Source organism: Rhamphochromis sp. 'chilingali' (assembly GCF_963969265.1).
Source record: "Rhamphochromis sp. 'chilingali' genome assembly, chromosome: 10".
In the NCBI taxonomy this organism is placed as follows: Eukaryota; Metazoa; Chordata; class Actinopteri; order Cichliformes; family Cichlidae; genus Rhamphochromis; species Rhamphochromis sp. 'chilingali'.
The window spans coordinates 32,509,618-32,522,822 of NC_137937.1; the positions used below are offsets into that span (position 1 = coordinate 32,509,618).

The 13,205-nt window shown below is 38.0% G+C and overlaps 1 protein-coding gene across 1 annotated transcript in view; it reads right to left on the bottom strand.

Annotated features, from left to right (window-relative positions):
- ksr2 (kinase suppressor of ras 2) overlaps positions 1 to 13,205 on the bottom strand; it is a 109,913-nt gene that overhangs the window by 90,015 nt on the left and 6,693 nt on the right. The window contains exons 2-3 of the mRNA XM_080894727.1: positions 6,469 to 6,609; positions 5,500 to 5,650 (exon numbers count right to left, since the gene is read on the bottom strand). Of these exons, the coding sequence (XP_080750853.1) occupies positions 5,500 to 5,650; positions 6,469 to 6,609 (292 nt within the window). The remainder of the gene's footprint in view (positions 1 to 5,499; positions 5,651 to 6,468; positions 6,610 to 13,205) is intronic.

The window sequence follows — 13,205 nt, forward strand, 5'->3', positions numbered from 1 at the left end:
TTAAAGCCTTGTCGGTGTGAACCGTGAAGGACTGAGGCATCGCTGAGTGGAACCCCCTGATGGATTCTGCCATCAGGCGGTTCCACTGCTCTGAAACTGGAGTTGACAGTCTTCAAGTAAAATATGTAATGGTCTACAGCACAAACTCTAGTTTTGGTGCCAACCTAAATGAAGAAAGAGTTCAAATCAAAGTCGGCATAAACATACCAAAAAGAAAAAGGCAAAAAAAATTGACATAGCTAATAAAAACTAATTTAAACACATAAAAACGAAGCAACATCTAGTAATGGGACTTTAAATGTAACACTCGGGAATCATGTGACACTGCAACCAGCTAATAGAAAACAACAGGCCAGAAAACACAAGTTACAATTTATCAGCCTTTATGGAAAATTCACGTGTTTTGCAGTGTGGTACAGCATAGGCATTACTGCTTGCTATGAGACGGGGTTGGCCTGTTTGCCTTTCTGGATATTATCTTTCCCGGTACCCAGTCGAACTGATGAGGGAAAAAGAGAAGTTTGAGAAGCACACAGGAAGGTGGGCAAGAGCAGCAGACTGACTGAAAAACAAGCAGAGAGCATGAATATTTCGAGAGGACAGCCGAGCACCAGCAGCCTAACAAAGAGCCTGATTTTCAGACTGTGCAGTAAAAGACCTGTTCGTCTGAATGTCAACAGCAACTGAATGTTACACCTCCTCTAATAAAACACTCTTTTAATGAAGTACAGTTTTGCTTAGGGCACACTGAAGTAAAACTACTCATCAAGTTAATTTGCTTAATTATTCAGCAGAGTCTTCTGTCTGAAAGGACATCTGTTACAAAACAGAGTGTGTGTGTGTGTGTGTGTGTGTGTGTGTGTGTGTGTGTGTGTGTGTGTGTGTGTGTGTGTGTGTGTGTGTGTGTGTGTGTGTTCTTACTGGTATGTGGGTGTATGTGTGGGTGTGTGTGGCTCTGTGTGTGAGTGGGAGTCGAAGAGAACCAGATATGCTATGTTAACGGGTGTACTAAAGGTTGTTACTAAAACGTCCACCCTAATTTTAGTGATACTCTACTGCCCCCTTCTGGTTCAGCTGAATCATTGCAAAAGTCATAGTTATGACTGAAAACAAAATGTGGTCCGTTTATGCCATCTGGGGGCCAACCATGTAACAAACCAAACACACTTGTTGCATCACAGCACATACCTATGCATGTAATTCTGTTACCAACAGCCACATTTGATTTTAAAATTAATAAATAAATAAATAAATAAATAAATAAATAAATAAATAAATAAAAAGGGGGAAAAAAATATAGAATCAGTTTATATTACTGAGACAACTACAATTTTTACAAAATGTCTCTCCAAAATGGGAGATTAAAAAAATATTCTTTTAAAAATATCTTTATAATTTTAACCATAATTGCATAGATTTATCATTGTTAAAGGTATGTGAGGCCGCAGTAATAATGTAATGCACAAAATGACATTTAATACAAGGGTTTGACTTTGAGATTTCATTTTTCTATTGCTCAGCTGGAGGCAATATGCTATCACAATATGCTCTGCTAAGAAATATGCACTTCCATTTCTAATAACAAATTAGAACAAGTGGATGAACCATGGGAACCAGTTCTTAAAAACAGCTATTTTAAACAAATGCATCAGTGCAGTAATTTTGCATATTTACTGACAGTGTATGATATGTTAATACCACAAAGCAATGATACACATCTGACTTCCTGTTTCATTTTTGACAGCCTGGCCCCGCTGAGAACAGAAAATAAAGACATAAGCATTTTACCAAATTAATGTTGCACATGACTAAAGGACAAGAACACACTGCTCTCTGTATTGATAATTTACAGGAATACCATATTGTTTATACATTTCAGAAAAATTGTTATTCTAAATATTTTGAGTCAGAATGTCTTATCATGTTATCTATCATATCTATCATGTCTTTCTGAAAACAGTTGTAAATGGTAAATGGCCTGTATTTGTATAGCGCTTTACTAGTCCCTAAGGACTAAGGACCCAAAGCGCTTTACACATCCAGTCACACACACATTCACTCACTGGATGTAGCATAGAAGCAGGGATGGTGTTGTATTGTATATGTAGTGTTTTAGTTCATTGTGCTATGAATAAATTAAGAAGAGGCTGAGAGGAAAGGCAGATCTGTTGGTAGTGAACAAAAGAAAACAGCACCACCTATAGAAACAACAGCAATTTCACTAAATATATTGAGGCTTGAATGTCACTTCATAAGTGAGTTTACTTTTAATAAGTAATACGTTTCCCATTCACAAAAACAGCTTTTCATCATCACCCCATGAAACACCTCACTACCCAGGATATTAAGTTCAATACAAATAAACTAAATTAAAACGATATGTGAAAATGTATTATATTCAATGGAAATACTAATAAAAACTATACTTAAAAATGAAATAATACTGGGTGTTGGCAAAAATAAAAATAAAACATACAGTAAACCTTTCCATTGTTATTTAAGTGAAATTTGTCAACACAACCAATCTGAGGAAGCTTTGGTGAATATTTTTACTGTCTTAATAATGTTTGTATTATAATACCTGTTCTGACCTTCTTATGTTTTGCTGCTTGACAGTTAACATACAAAAACTAACGTTTGAAACTGATGACAGCTGAAAATATGGAATGAAAGATTTAAAAAAATTAATGTGAAAATCTGTTTTGGAAAAAAATATATACAGTGGGGCAAAAAAGTATTTAGTCAGCCACCGATTGTGCAAGTTCCCCCACCTAAAATGATGACAGAGGTCAGTAATTTGCACCAGAGGTACACTTCAACTGTGAGAGACAGAATGTGAAAAAAAAAAAATCCATGAATCCACATGGTAGGATTTGTAAAGAATTTATTCGTAAATCAGGGTGGAAAATAAGTATTTGGTCAATAACAAAAATACAACTCAATACTTTGTAACATAACCTTTGTTGGCAATAACAGAGGTCAAACGTTTACTATAGGTCTTTACCAGGTTTGCACACACAGTAGCTGGTATTTTGGCCCATTCCTCCATGCAGATCTTCTCGAGAGCAGTGATGTTTTGGGGCGGTCGCCGAGCAACACGGACTTTCAACTCCCGCCACAGATTTTCTATGGGGTTGAGGTCTGGAGACTGGCTAGGCCACTCCAGGACTTTCAAATGCTTCTTACAGAGCCACTCCTTTGTTGCCCGGGCGGTGTGTTTTGGATCATTGTCATGTTGGAAGACCCAGCCTCGTTTCATCTTCAAAGTTCTCACTGATGGAAGGAGGTTTTGGCTCAAAATCTCACGATACATGGCCCCATTCATTCTGTCCTTAACACGGATCAGTCGTCCTGTCCCCTTGGCAGAAAAACAGCCCCATAGCATGATGTTTCCACCCCCATGCTTCACAGTAGGTATGGTGTTCTTGGGATGCAACTCAGTATTCTTCTTCCTCCAAACACGACGAGTTGAGTTTATACCAAAAAGTTCTACTTTGGTTTCATCTGACCACATGACATTCTCCCAATCCTCTGCTGTATCATCCATGTGCTCTCTGGCAAACTTCAGACGGGCCTGGACATGCACTGGCTTCAGCAGCGGAACACGTCTGGCACTGCGGGATTTGATTCCCTGCCGTTGTAGTGTGTTACTGATGGTGACCTTTGTTACTTTGGTCCCAGCTCTCTGCAGGTCATTCACCAGGTCCCCCCGTGTGGTTCTGGGATCTTTGCTCACCGTTCTCATGATCATTTTGACCCCACGGGATGAGATCTTGCGTGGAGCCCCAGATCGAGGGAGATTATCAGTGGTCTTGTATGTCTTCCATTTTCTGATGATTGCTCCCACAGTTGATTTTTTTCACACCAAGCTGCTTGCCTATTGTAGATTCACTCTTCCCAGTCTGGTGCAGGTCTACAATACTTTTCCTGGTGTCCTTCGAAAGCTCTTTGGTCTTGGCCATGGCGGAGTTTGGAGTCTGACTGTTTGAGGTTGTGGACAGGTGTCTTTTATACAGATGATGAGTTCAAACAGGTGCCATTCATACAGGTAACGAGTGGGGGACAGAAAAGCTTCTTACAGAAGACGTTACAGGTCTGTGAGAGCCAGAGATTTTCCTTGTTTGAGGTGACCAAATACTTATTTTCCACCCTAATTTACGAATAAATTCTTTACAAATCCTACCATGTGGATTCATGGATTTTTTTTTCACATTCTGTCTCTCACAGTTGAAGTGTACCTCTGGTGCAAATTACTGACCTCTGTCATCATTTTAGGTGGGGGAACTTGCACAATCGGTGGCTGACTAAATACTTTTTTGCCCCACTGTAAATGGGAAAAAATATAAAAACAAATCTTAAAAAACAACAACAACAACAAAAACTGTAACAGATTTTTTTTTTTATTCAGTGAATAAATGATTACAAATTACCATATTGTCTTATCTTTATCTCATGTAATTTGCAATCATTTAATTAATTCATTAAAATCTCTTAATATTTAACCCCATAAATCCTAAATGTCAGTAAAAGCATCAGAATTTTATGGTCAGCGTGAACAACATTTGCATTCTTTGGATAAATGTCCTCATCATTATCAGTCCAAAGTGAGATTTGAAAAAAATAACTCCTAATCTACACTGCAAATAAAAGCGTAAATTGCAGCCATGAGCCATTTAGTCAGCAAATGCTGATTATAATAACATTGCTCTAATAATTGTGCACAAAAGCTCTGGTTTGTCACTTCAGGCATTGCCCCTATCCTTGATAACCTTAAAAACAATGGGACCTCCAGGGTGGAACAGATTGACCTAATAACACCAGTATAGGTTTATAGATCAATATCAATAATTTTAGAAGTCAGCAATTCAGTACTGTAAGTGATATGTCGTAATTTGTGTAGTGAGAGCACATTAAAAGTAGTTTTTATTGATCTGTTATATGTCTGAGAAAAGTCATGAATTTACTGTAAAATCAGCAGTCTATTGTGAATGTGGACAAGTATTATTATGTATGTCACCCCCTCTCTATGTGCCTAACGCCCTCTATAATGCACGAGTTCCTAACAAACCAATCAACAAGCAATTCAACATAACTAAAGGTGAACATTTGCTCCCCAAGATGTATCATCCAACTCAAGCAAATCACAAATCAAGTTTTCCAGACAACTCCTTTTGTCTGGAAAACTGGAAAACAGAAATATATGCTCGGAGAGTATATAAAAAGAATATTTAATCTGGGTGTAGTTATAAAAGCTATAAAAGAAAAATTGAAAATTTTTAAAAATACCATATATTCAGTATGCACCCATACAGTCTGAACGCACTATAAGTGAACTTTCTTAGTGTGCACAGAAAATAATTCATAGTTTATTTCATTGGTTAGACACAAATATCCTAATTTCTAGTGAACACAAACAGTGATAACGTTATATAAAGATTAGTATTTTCCATGTGTGTGAGCGTATGAGCTCATCTGTGAGTGTTTTGAGTGGACTCTCACCGAGCTGGTGGGCCTTTCTGAGGCAGGAGAGGGAAGCGTTGAGACGGGCACACTCCTCTTCACTGGCACCAAACTTTTGCAGCAGCTCACACACCTGCTCCTCGCTCATCTCCAGCAAGCCCTCCAGGGTCACCTCACCTGGACTCATTTCCTATCAAATATACACATGCAACATGCATGCAGCTTAAAGACCACCACAAATACACATCTAGCTCAAAAACCTAGATATTTAGATATACATTTAATGGAATAAGTTACCGTAATAGATAATTTTCTTTATTATACAGTGTAACAACATTAAGGATGATCAGGATTTTCTATAATGAGGCCATCAAACTTACAAGTAATCCCTGTAAACCAAATCCTCATGAAACAATTGATCTATATCAGCTCAACATCAGTTGTTTCCACTCATGACTCTCCACGATGTCAATCACAGTGCATATGTTTATATGGACATCTCCGACACCGCACATACTGCTAAAACCTCCTGCTTAAAGCAATAAAGAAAGGGGCTAAAATAGCTCCTTTCTGCCAGTGGGTGAGCTGAGGTGATACACAAAGGCCCAGTATGAGATGCATAGAGACTCCACTAGTACACGAAAACTTCGAAACTCAGTGCTATGGCATTTACAGCATTTTAGTAAGCTTTTAGCCAGAGGGTGATATGAGCTGTCAGATTTCGCTCTCAGTCACCAGTATGGAAACCTCAACTGCTAAAAGCTACAATCTGATAGTGACAGTGAAATGTTTAAATGTTAAGTATAAAAACTTTATTCAAATCTGTACAAAACATATTTTTTTTAAAATGAGAGAAGGCAGAAAAAGGCAATGTGTTAAAAAGTTCTTGGAACAGTTTGTCAAATACACAAATCAGAAAAATATCATCTGAAATTTTGACTTTGAAGCAATGATCATGAGATGTATTTTGAGTGTAAAAAATGGTTACTACGTGGTATCACGGCTTACCTGTGTGACCTCTTTCCTCAAGTTGACAATGCGGAACCAGTGGCCGAGGCGAGGAAAGTCCTCCAGCTCGGCACTGCGTTCCTCTAAGGCCACTTTGCACTTACAGGACAGCTGGCGGCTGAAGTACTTTACCAACTTCCCCTAGGAGGAAGAAAGACAAAAACAGTGAGACGATGCTTCTCCTGACCAAACTACTTTCACATTTTTAACATATCTACATACAAAAGTAATTCTCTGTGCTGAAAAAGTACGTTTCACCTCTCGGTTTCTCTTTCCTTTGTTTTCTATAAAATTCCTTTAAAACTAAAGCACAAATAAAACAATGGAAATTGTTTTAATATTACTCCGAAACCACTGGAAGAGTGGAACCTACCTCAGCTGTAATGGGTTAAAGGCAAGGTATATCCTGAACAGGTCAACAGTTTGTGTCAGTTTTGCAAAAATCCTGCCCGGTGTAGTGCTTTATAAAACAAAAGCAAACTTTACATTTTAAAAACAAATCATGTGTTTTTAAATCCTATTAAATAATCCTAATATGTTTAAATGTGCAGGAAAAAAAGATTTTAATTATATTTTTAGCCTGTTGTTGAAAAATCCCAGAAATCAAAGCAGTCACATAAGGTCATGCCAGTACCATAGTCATGGTAATATCCTATCAGTCAGTTAGGAAGAGCCTCTGGTGTCACAGAAATTCCAGGACAGCCTGGTTAATCAGCTCAGGCAAAGCAAATGAAACACTGTTTCATCATTTAACCCCTCTTCAACTCGCTGCTGAGTGATTATTGGTTGAAAGCTGTGATTATATCAGAAACCTCCTCTAAACTGAAAAATGGTGCTGATACAAAGACACATACAAGTGGGCAGATGCATGCAGGCTTTTCCTTTGTTAGAAGTCATTCTTCCTGCCACAGACACGTGGCTTGTTAGTGAAGGAGGATGTCATTTGCAAAAATAATAAATCATCAATTGGCGATAGCGCTGCAATAAATTGTAATAACTTTGCATGTGATGTTGTATATTTTTGTAAGACAACATACAGCAAAAAAAACAAAAAAATAATACAGTTCGTTTTTTTAAATTGTATAATTTAAATTGACTGTTTATCAAAATAGAAGTCTGCATTTTCTCCCTGTGCTTGTGTGGGATCTCTCCGGGTACTCCCGCTTCCTCCCACAGACCAAAGATATGTAATTGGTGGTGTTAGGTTAATTGGAGAATCTACATTGCCCATAAGTGTGAATGTGAGTGATTGTCTGCCTCTCTGTGTCAGGCTGGCGACCTGTCCGGGGTGTGCCCCACCTCTTGCCTTATGGTATCTGGGATGGGCTCCAGCCCCCCGCAACCCCGAAAAGGATAAGCGGAAGAGAATGGTTGGATGGATGTTTATCAAATTTATTTACAGTTTGATTCCAAGTGAATTCTGTAGCTCACTCTCACACCATAAATTTATATCAATATCTACACAAATCTAAATCTAAAATAGCTATAAATAAATAAGTAAATATTATACTGGTTGATTTTTAATTGTTACATTTTTAGCTGTGTAGTTTTTAGCCAATTTTACAGGTTCACCTAACATATCAAATGCACCTGATGACAAACAGGTAGCTCTATTCACACCTTGCTCCTGATTTCATATTACTCCACTCAAAACCAGTGGTCAACACCAAACAGCCAACAAAGAAGTTGTGGCAATGTAAAGAACAGCAGTGCCAGTGTTATATTTGCCATGTCTGCCAGTATACCACAATCCACTTGGGTCCGAGTGACCTACAATTTGTCATCAAATGGTGAGCCAAAAGGCTCTGTGCAAACATTCACACACATAAAACACTATAACATGCTAACCACGTATATAGGCTCCAAGCAGGCTCTAAGCAAACTTGGGGGGGGGGGGGGGGGGGGGGGGGTTTAAATAAATGCAGCTACTTGTCTGTGGTCTCATTAATCCAACTTACAGTAAATAACACTAAAAAGCAAAATTTTGACTGAACTATTCTATTTTTCTAAAAATGTTTTACAAATGCTCAATCAAGAAGCAGTTTTATATGTATTTGCAAGTAAGCATAACATTTATTCAATACATTGGTGACAGTATTCACTTTAAAACATCCTTATTTACTTACTTATTATTAACTAAACTACACTGCTAAGTTGAGTGCTTGTCCAAATTAAAGCAGTTTACAGTCATGTATAAAGAGTGCCCTCTCCCTGCAGGGAACTCTACACTGAAAATATTATTTAACACAAGTTCACTCATGGGTCAGATGCAAGCATGTTATTTAGCGACAGCAAGAAATTTGCATCCATAGTGAGTTCCGTCTGTCATTTTGAAAGTTGTGTGATTTATCACAGTTAGATCACTACACTTTTATTTTAGCTGTGCACACAAATCTCTAAGATATACAGGCAACTATTCAAAAAGCTGGCTCTATAGTTTTGTGGTTTACTCGGGTTTTTTGGGGGTTTTTTTTTTGCTTTCTCTTTTCTTTTTTCCTTTCTTTTTTAAAAACCAGCAAAAATATAAATACATTTTTTCAAATGTAACAGCATAAAAGCGCAGTCGAAGGAAGCATTGCATAATTCTTGTAAAAAAAATCGGAATACATATTTGATAAACTATTTGTCAAATACATGCTTTTTCTTCATATATGACAGATATGTTCAAATGTTCTAATATTATTTCTGGTTTTCAATCAATTTTACATTAAAAAAATGAACAAAACAACATTCATTTAGATACTTAAAACTAAAGTTCTGTATAATATACTGGGATCATCTTATCACTAAGATGTAGCTGTTCTGGTGACTCCAAAAATACTACATATCAGGAAGTTACAGTGAAGTCGTGATATTGGGTATATGTCCATCATTTGCTACTTCCATGTTTCTGTTTAAAACAAAACCTAAACAAACATCTTATTTTTTTAGATGTGTAATATTTAAAATATTCAAAACACCTTTGCAGATTAATGAAATATCTGAAAATGGTTACCATCAGAATGTTTACATTTGGACTAATTACCAACAAATTACAATAAAAGTAATACCTCTGAAAAATATATTTCCAGTGTGATATGCACTCACCAGCCACTTTATTAAGTACACCCATTGAGTTGATCAATAACACAGACATTTATTCAGCCAATTACATGACAGCAGTGCATGTAGCCAAGCAGACATGGCCATGAATACTTGAAATTCAAACCGACCATCAGAATGGGCAAGAAAGCTGATTTAAATTATCTTGAATGTGGCATGATGTTGATGCCAGATGGGCTGTATAAGTATTTCAGAAAATGCTGTTCTACTGAGATATTCCCACACAATCATCTCTAGGGCTTACAGAGATAGATCTGAAGAAGAGGAAATATCATGTGAGTGTCAGTTCTTTAGGTGAAAATGCTTAAAGTGACAGAGGCCAGAGGAGAATGGTCAGACTGCTTCACGTTGACAGTAACGCAATAGAAACTCTAATAAACACCCAAATTAGGCAGAAGAGCATCTGTGAATCCACAAGAACATTGAAGCAGATGAGGTACAACAGCAGAAGACCACACTGGGTACCACTCTTATCAGGAGAAAGATGTTAGTAAGATGTTAAACCATCATGTCAATATGGACCAGATCTCTGAGGAATATTTCTTCCACCTTGTTGTATCTGTGCCTGAAGAGTTAGTGCAGTTCTGAGGGCAAAAGAGTCCAACCTCGTACTAGCAAGATGTAACTAAAGTGGCTAGTGACTGTTTGACCCACAAGTGATTTTTCCATTACCCAAGATGCTAAAAGTTGCAGAAGAAGTAGATCAATACATTCATCATTCACCAGTGTATGAATGTGAGAGTGAATGAATAGTGGTATTGTAAAGCGCTTTGGGTGCCTTGAAAAGCGCTATATAAATCCAATCCATTATTATTATTATTATTATTATTATATTCAACATTTTTATGATTTTAAAAAAATATGACAGTGTCACATATAGAAACATAAGACTCGGGGATATAAATCACCCTAATTGGTCACTTGAAGGTTAAAGGAAAGCGCAAAATAAAGAAAAGGATAATCATTTAGATGCAAACATCTCTGGAATGAGATATTTTCCCTCATTCCAGACTCTGCTGTGAGACACTTTGTTCTGACTCTATCGGGCTGCATAAAGCCTCACACTACTGAAAGCGGGACATACAAGCATCTTTGTTACTACGCAGTTTCGAGCTGAAACAGTGGGTGACGTGATGCTTGAAGACTTAAGGGTGATGCATGTAGATGGCCCCATTCCAAAAGTACACCTACAAAATGACTGCTAGAAATTAGAGAGTTCTGTCCTACATCAGTGCATACCAAAGTAGAAACCAGTGGAGGAGGGACCAGCAAGTCACCTCTGAATGCAGAAAACCCTACAGCAGCTGCCCACGGCTGCTAACACTGCCTGATAAAGAAACTGAACAGTCCACACTTACAAAGAAACACACATGTACCCTGGCTAAATCAGTTAATAGTTTACTGTATGTCAGAAAATATATCAATAAGTTGGTGAGCTTATTTTTGAACAACATACAGCAGCGTTAAGTAACCAATGAACATTATCCCATGTGTTGGAATCTTGAATGCGAGTTTGTTGAGCTGTCATTCATTTCCACTTTGACCTAGGCTGAGAAATTTCTGTGAATAATAGATGTATTATTTATTTATTTATTAATTATTGTTCCCCTTGGGATGCAGTATAGGCTATACTTTGCTGTGATCAATATTTTGGTTGTAAACACATGCTAATCTAATAACATCCCATCAGCTTTACCCGAACTTTGCTTTTTAAATAATCTCTTTAAACAGATATATGATTAATACTCACTGATTTATCTCATTATTAATCTAAAATTAAGGTTTGACTTGAACCAGCTTCTTCTTTTGACTGCTCCCTTTAGGGCCACCACACCCGATCATTTGCTTCCATCTTCTCCTATCTCTAGCATCCTCCTCTGTCACGCCAACCTGTGCGTGTTCGACTTCACATAATCCACAAATCTTCTCTGTGGTCTTCCTCTTTTCCTGCCTGGGAGTGTCATCTTCAACATCCTTTGTCCAACATATCAGCTGCCTCTCCTCTGCACATGTCAAAATCATCTCAGCCTTGCCTCTAATTTTGTCTCCAAAACATTCAAGCTGGGCTGTCTCTCTGATATATTTATCCCTAATTTTGTCCAATCTGAGACTAGAAACAAGTATATCAGATGGACTGGAAGTATAATGTAACATGACTTCTTTTAGGTAATGTACATAAACTCTAGGCAATGTCAGGAAAATCAAGTCAGAGCATTGCATGAAATTACCCTTTCTCGCATGTGTAGCAGGATGATTTAAGCCTGCTCTCGATGATTAATTATGCCCGTTTTGAATCTGCTGATTTATTGCTGGCAGTGCCGCTGTATATAAGGAGGCTCTGTCACCTGCTTGTTTATGGTCCACCGATGGTCACATTACCTGGCGTCTTTGTCCGCCTGCTGCATGTGTATAGGTCCACTGATGCAGCATGTACATTCTGCCTGTTCCACAGAAGCTGTGGACTTAAAAGCCTCTTGCTTGTGGCATCTCCTGTTTGTGGTGTGAAGTTTACCACTACTCCCCAGGCAAGCATAATATAGTGTTGGTAGTTTTTTGGTCCAAAAACTACCAACATTTCAAAGTACTGCTTGCACGGTAGAAGTTACTGGGATGTTGTGCCATCTGTTGCCACTGGGTCAGGAAGTGCTCCTCTCCTGTCAAGGTGGAGTAGTTCAGGAGGTCTGGTATATAAGCTGCCCTTTCCTCTGCATTTGGCTTTGAATTTAAATTGCCGATTTATTAAAAGCAATTTGTCATTTTTCAGATAAGCTGGTGCCGCTCTGCGGGATGCCCTGCTATTTTGTTTCTCTGTTTTGTTCATTGGCATCGTTTGGGTCAGCTGCATTCAGCGTTGCTTTGCGCACCGCTTTGCAACTCCTTAATTGGGGCCCTAATAATTTTAATGTGTGTGTACATGTCTGAAGTGGGGTTAGCTTTGGATTATGTTTATTTGATCCTGCATTATTTAACTTGTGTATTTTTTGTTTTGTTGTTAAAACATTTTGCTTATTTAAAGTTACTTTAACCTCCTGGGACCTGGCGTCCACCTATGTGGACATCACATTTTGGGTTATTTAGACCAAAATACTCAATTTTGCTCTGATTTCATTCCCTTTGTGTCCAGGCTGAGAGCTGAAGATGATGGAGGGGCTTGTTCCTGTGTTGTGTGTGGTTGGTGCGGGTTCCCTTCACGATTGACTGCATGTTCACAAGTGCCTGAGGTGATCCACTTATGTTCATTTTTATTTGTTGAGTCTGTCTCCCCTTCATGTTGACTATTCTCCTCTGTTGGTGAGCCTCATTCCTGAACACTCCTAACCCCGATTCCCTGCATGGTTGAATGTGTAGAATTTTAAAAATGTCTTTTTTCCTTTTTAAAGAAAAAATAAATGGAAAGTTTTGCATTTTTGAACCACATCTCCTGTCTCCTCTTTAGTGGAATGAACCCGTGTACCTCACTGGTGTTTTTACTCATTTCCTTGGGTGAAAATCCCAAGGTGGTGTTGGTGACAACTTTTGGCTGCCCTAACTATAGTGGGAATAGTGAGTTTAAGGGCCAAAGCACTAATTAAACTATTTCATAACCTTGTGCTGTCACAAACGCATTATCACCACTAGAAATACTCAGTTTGATT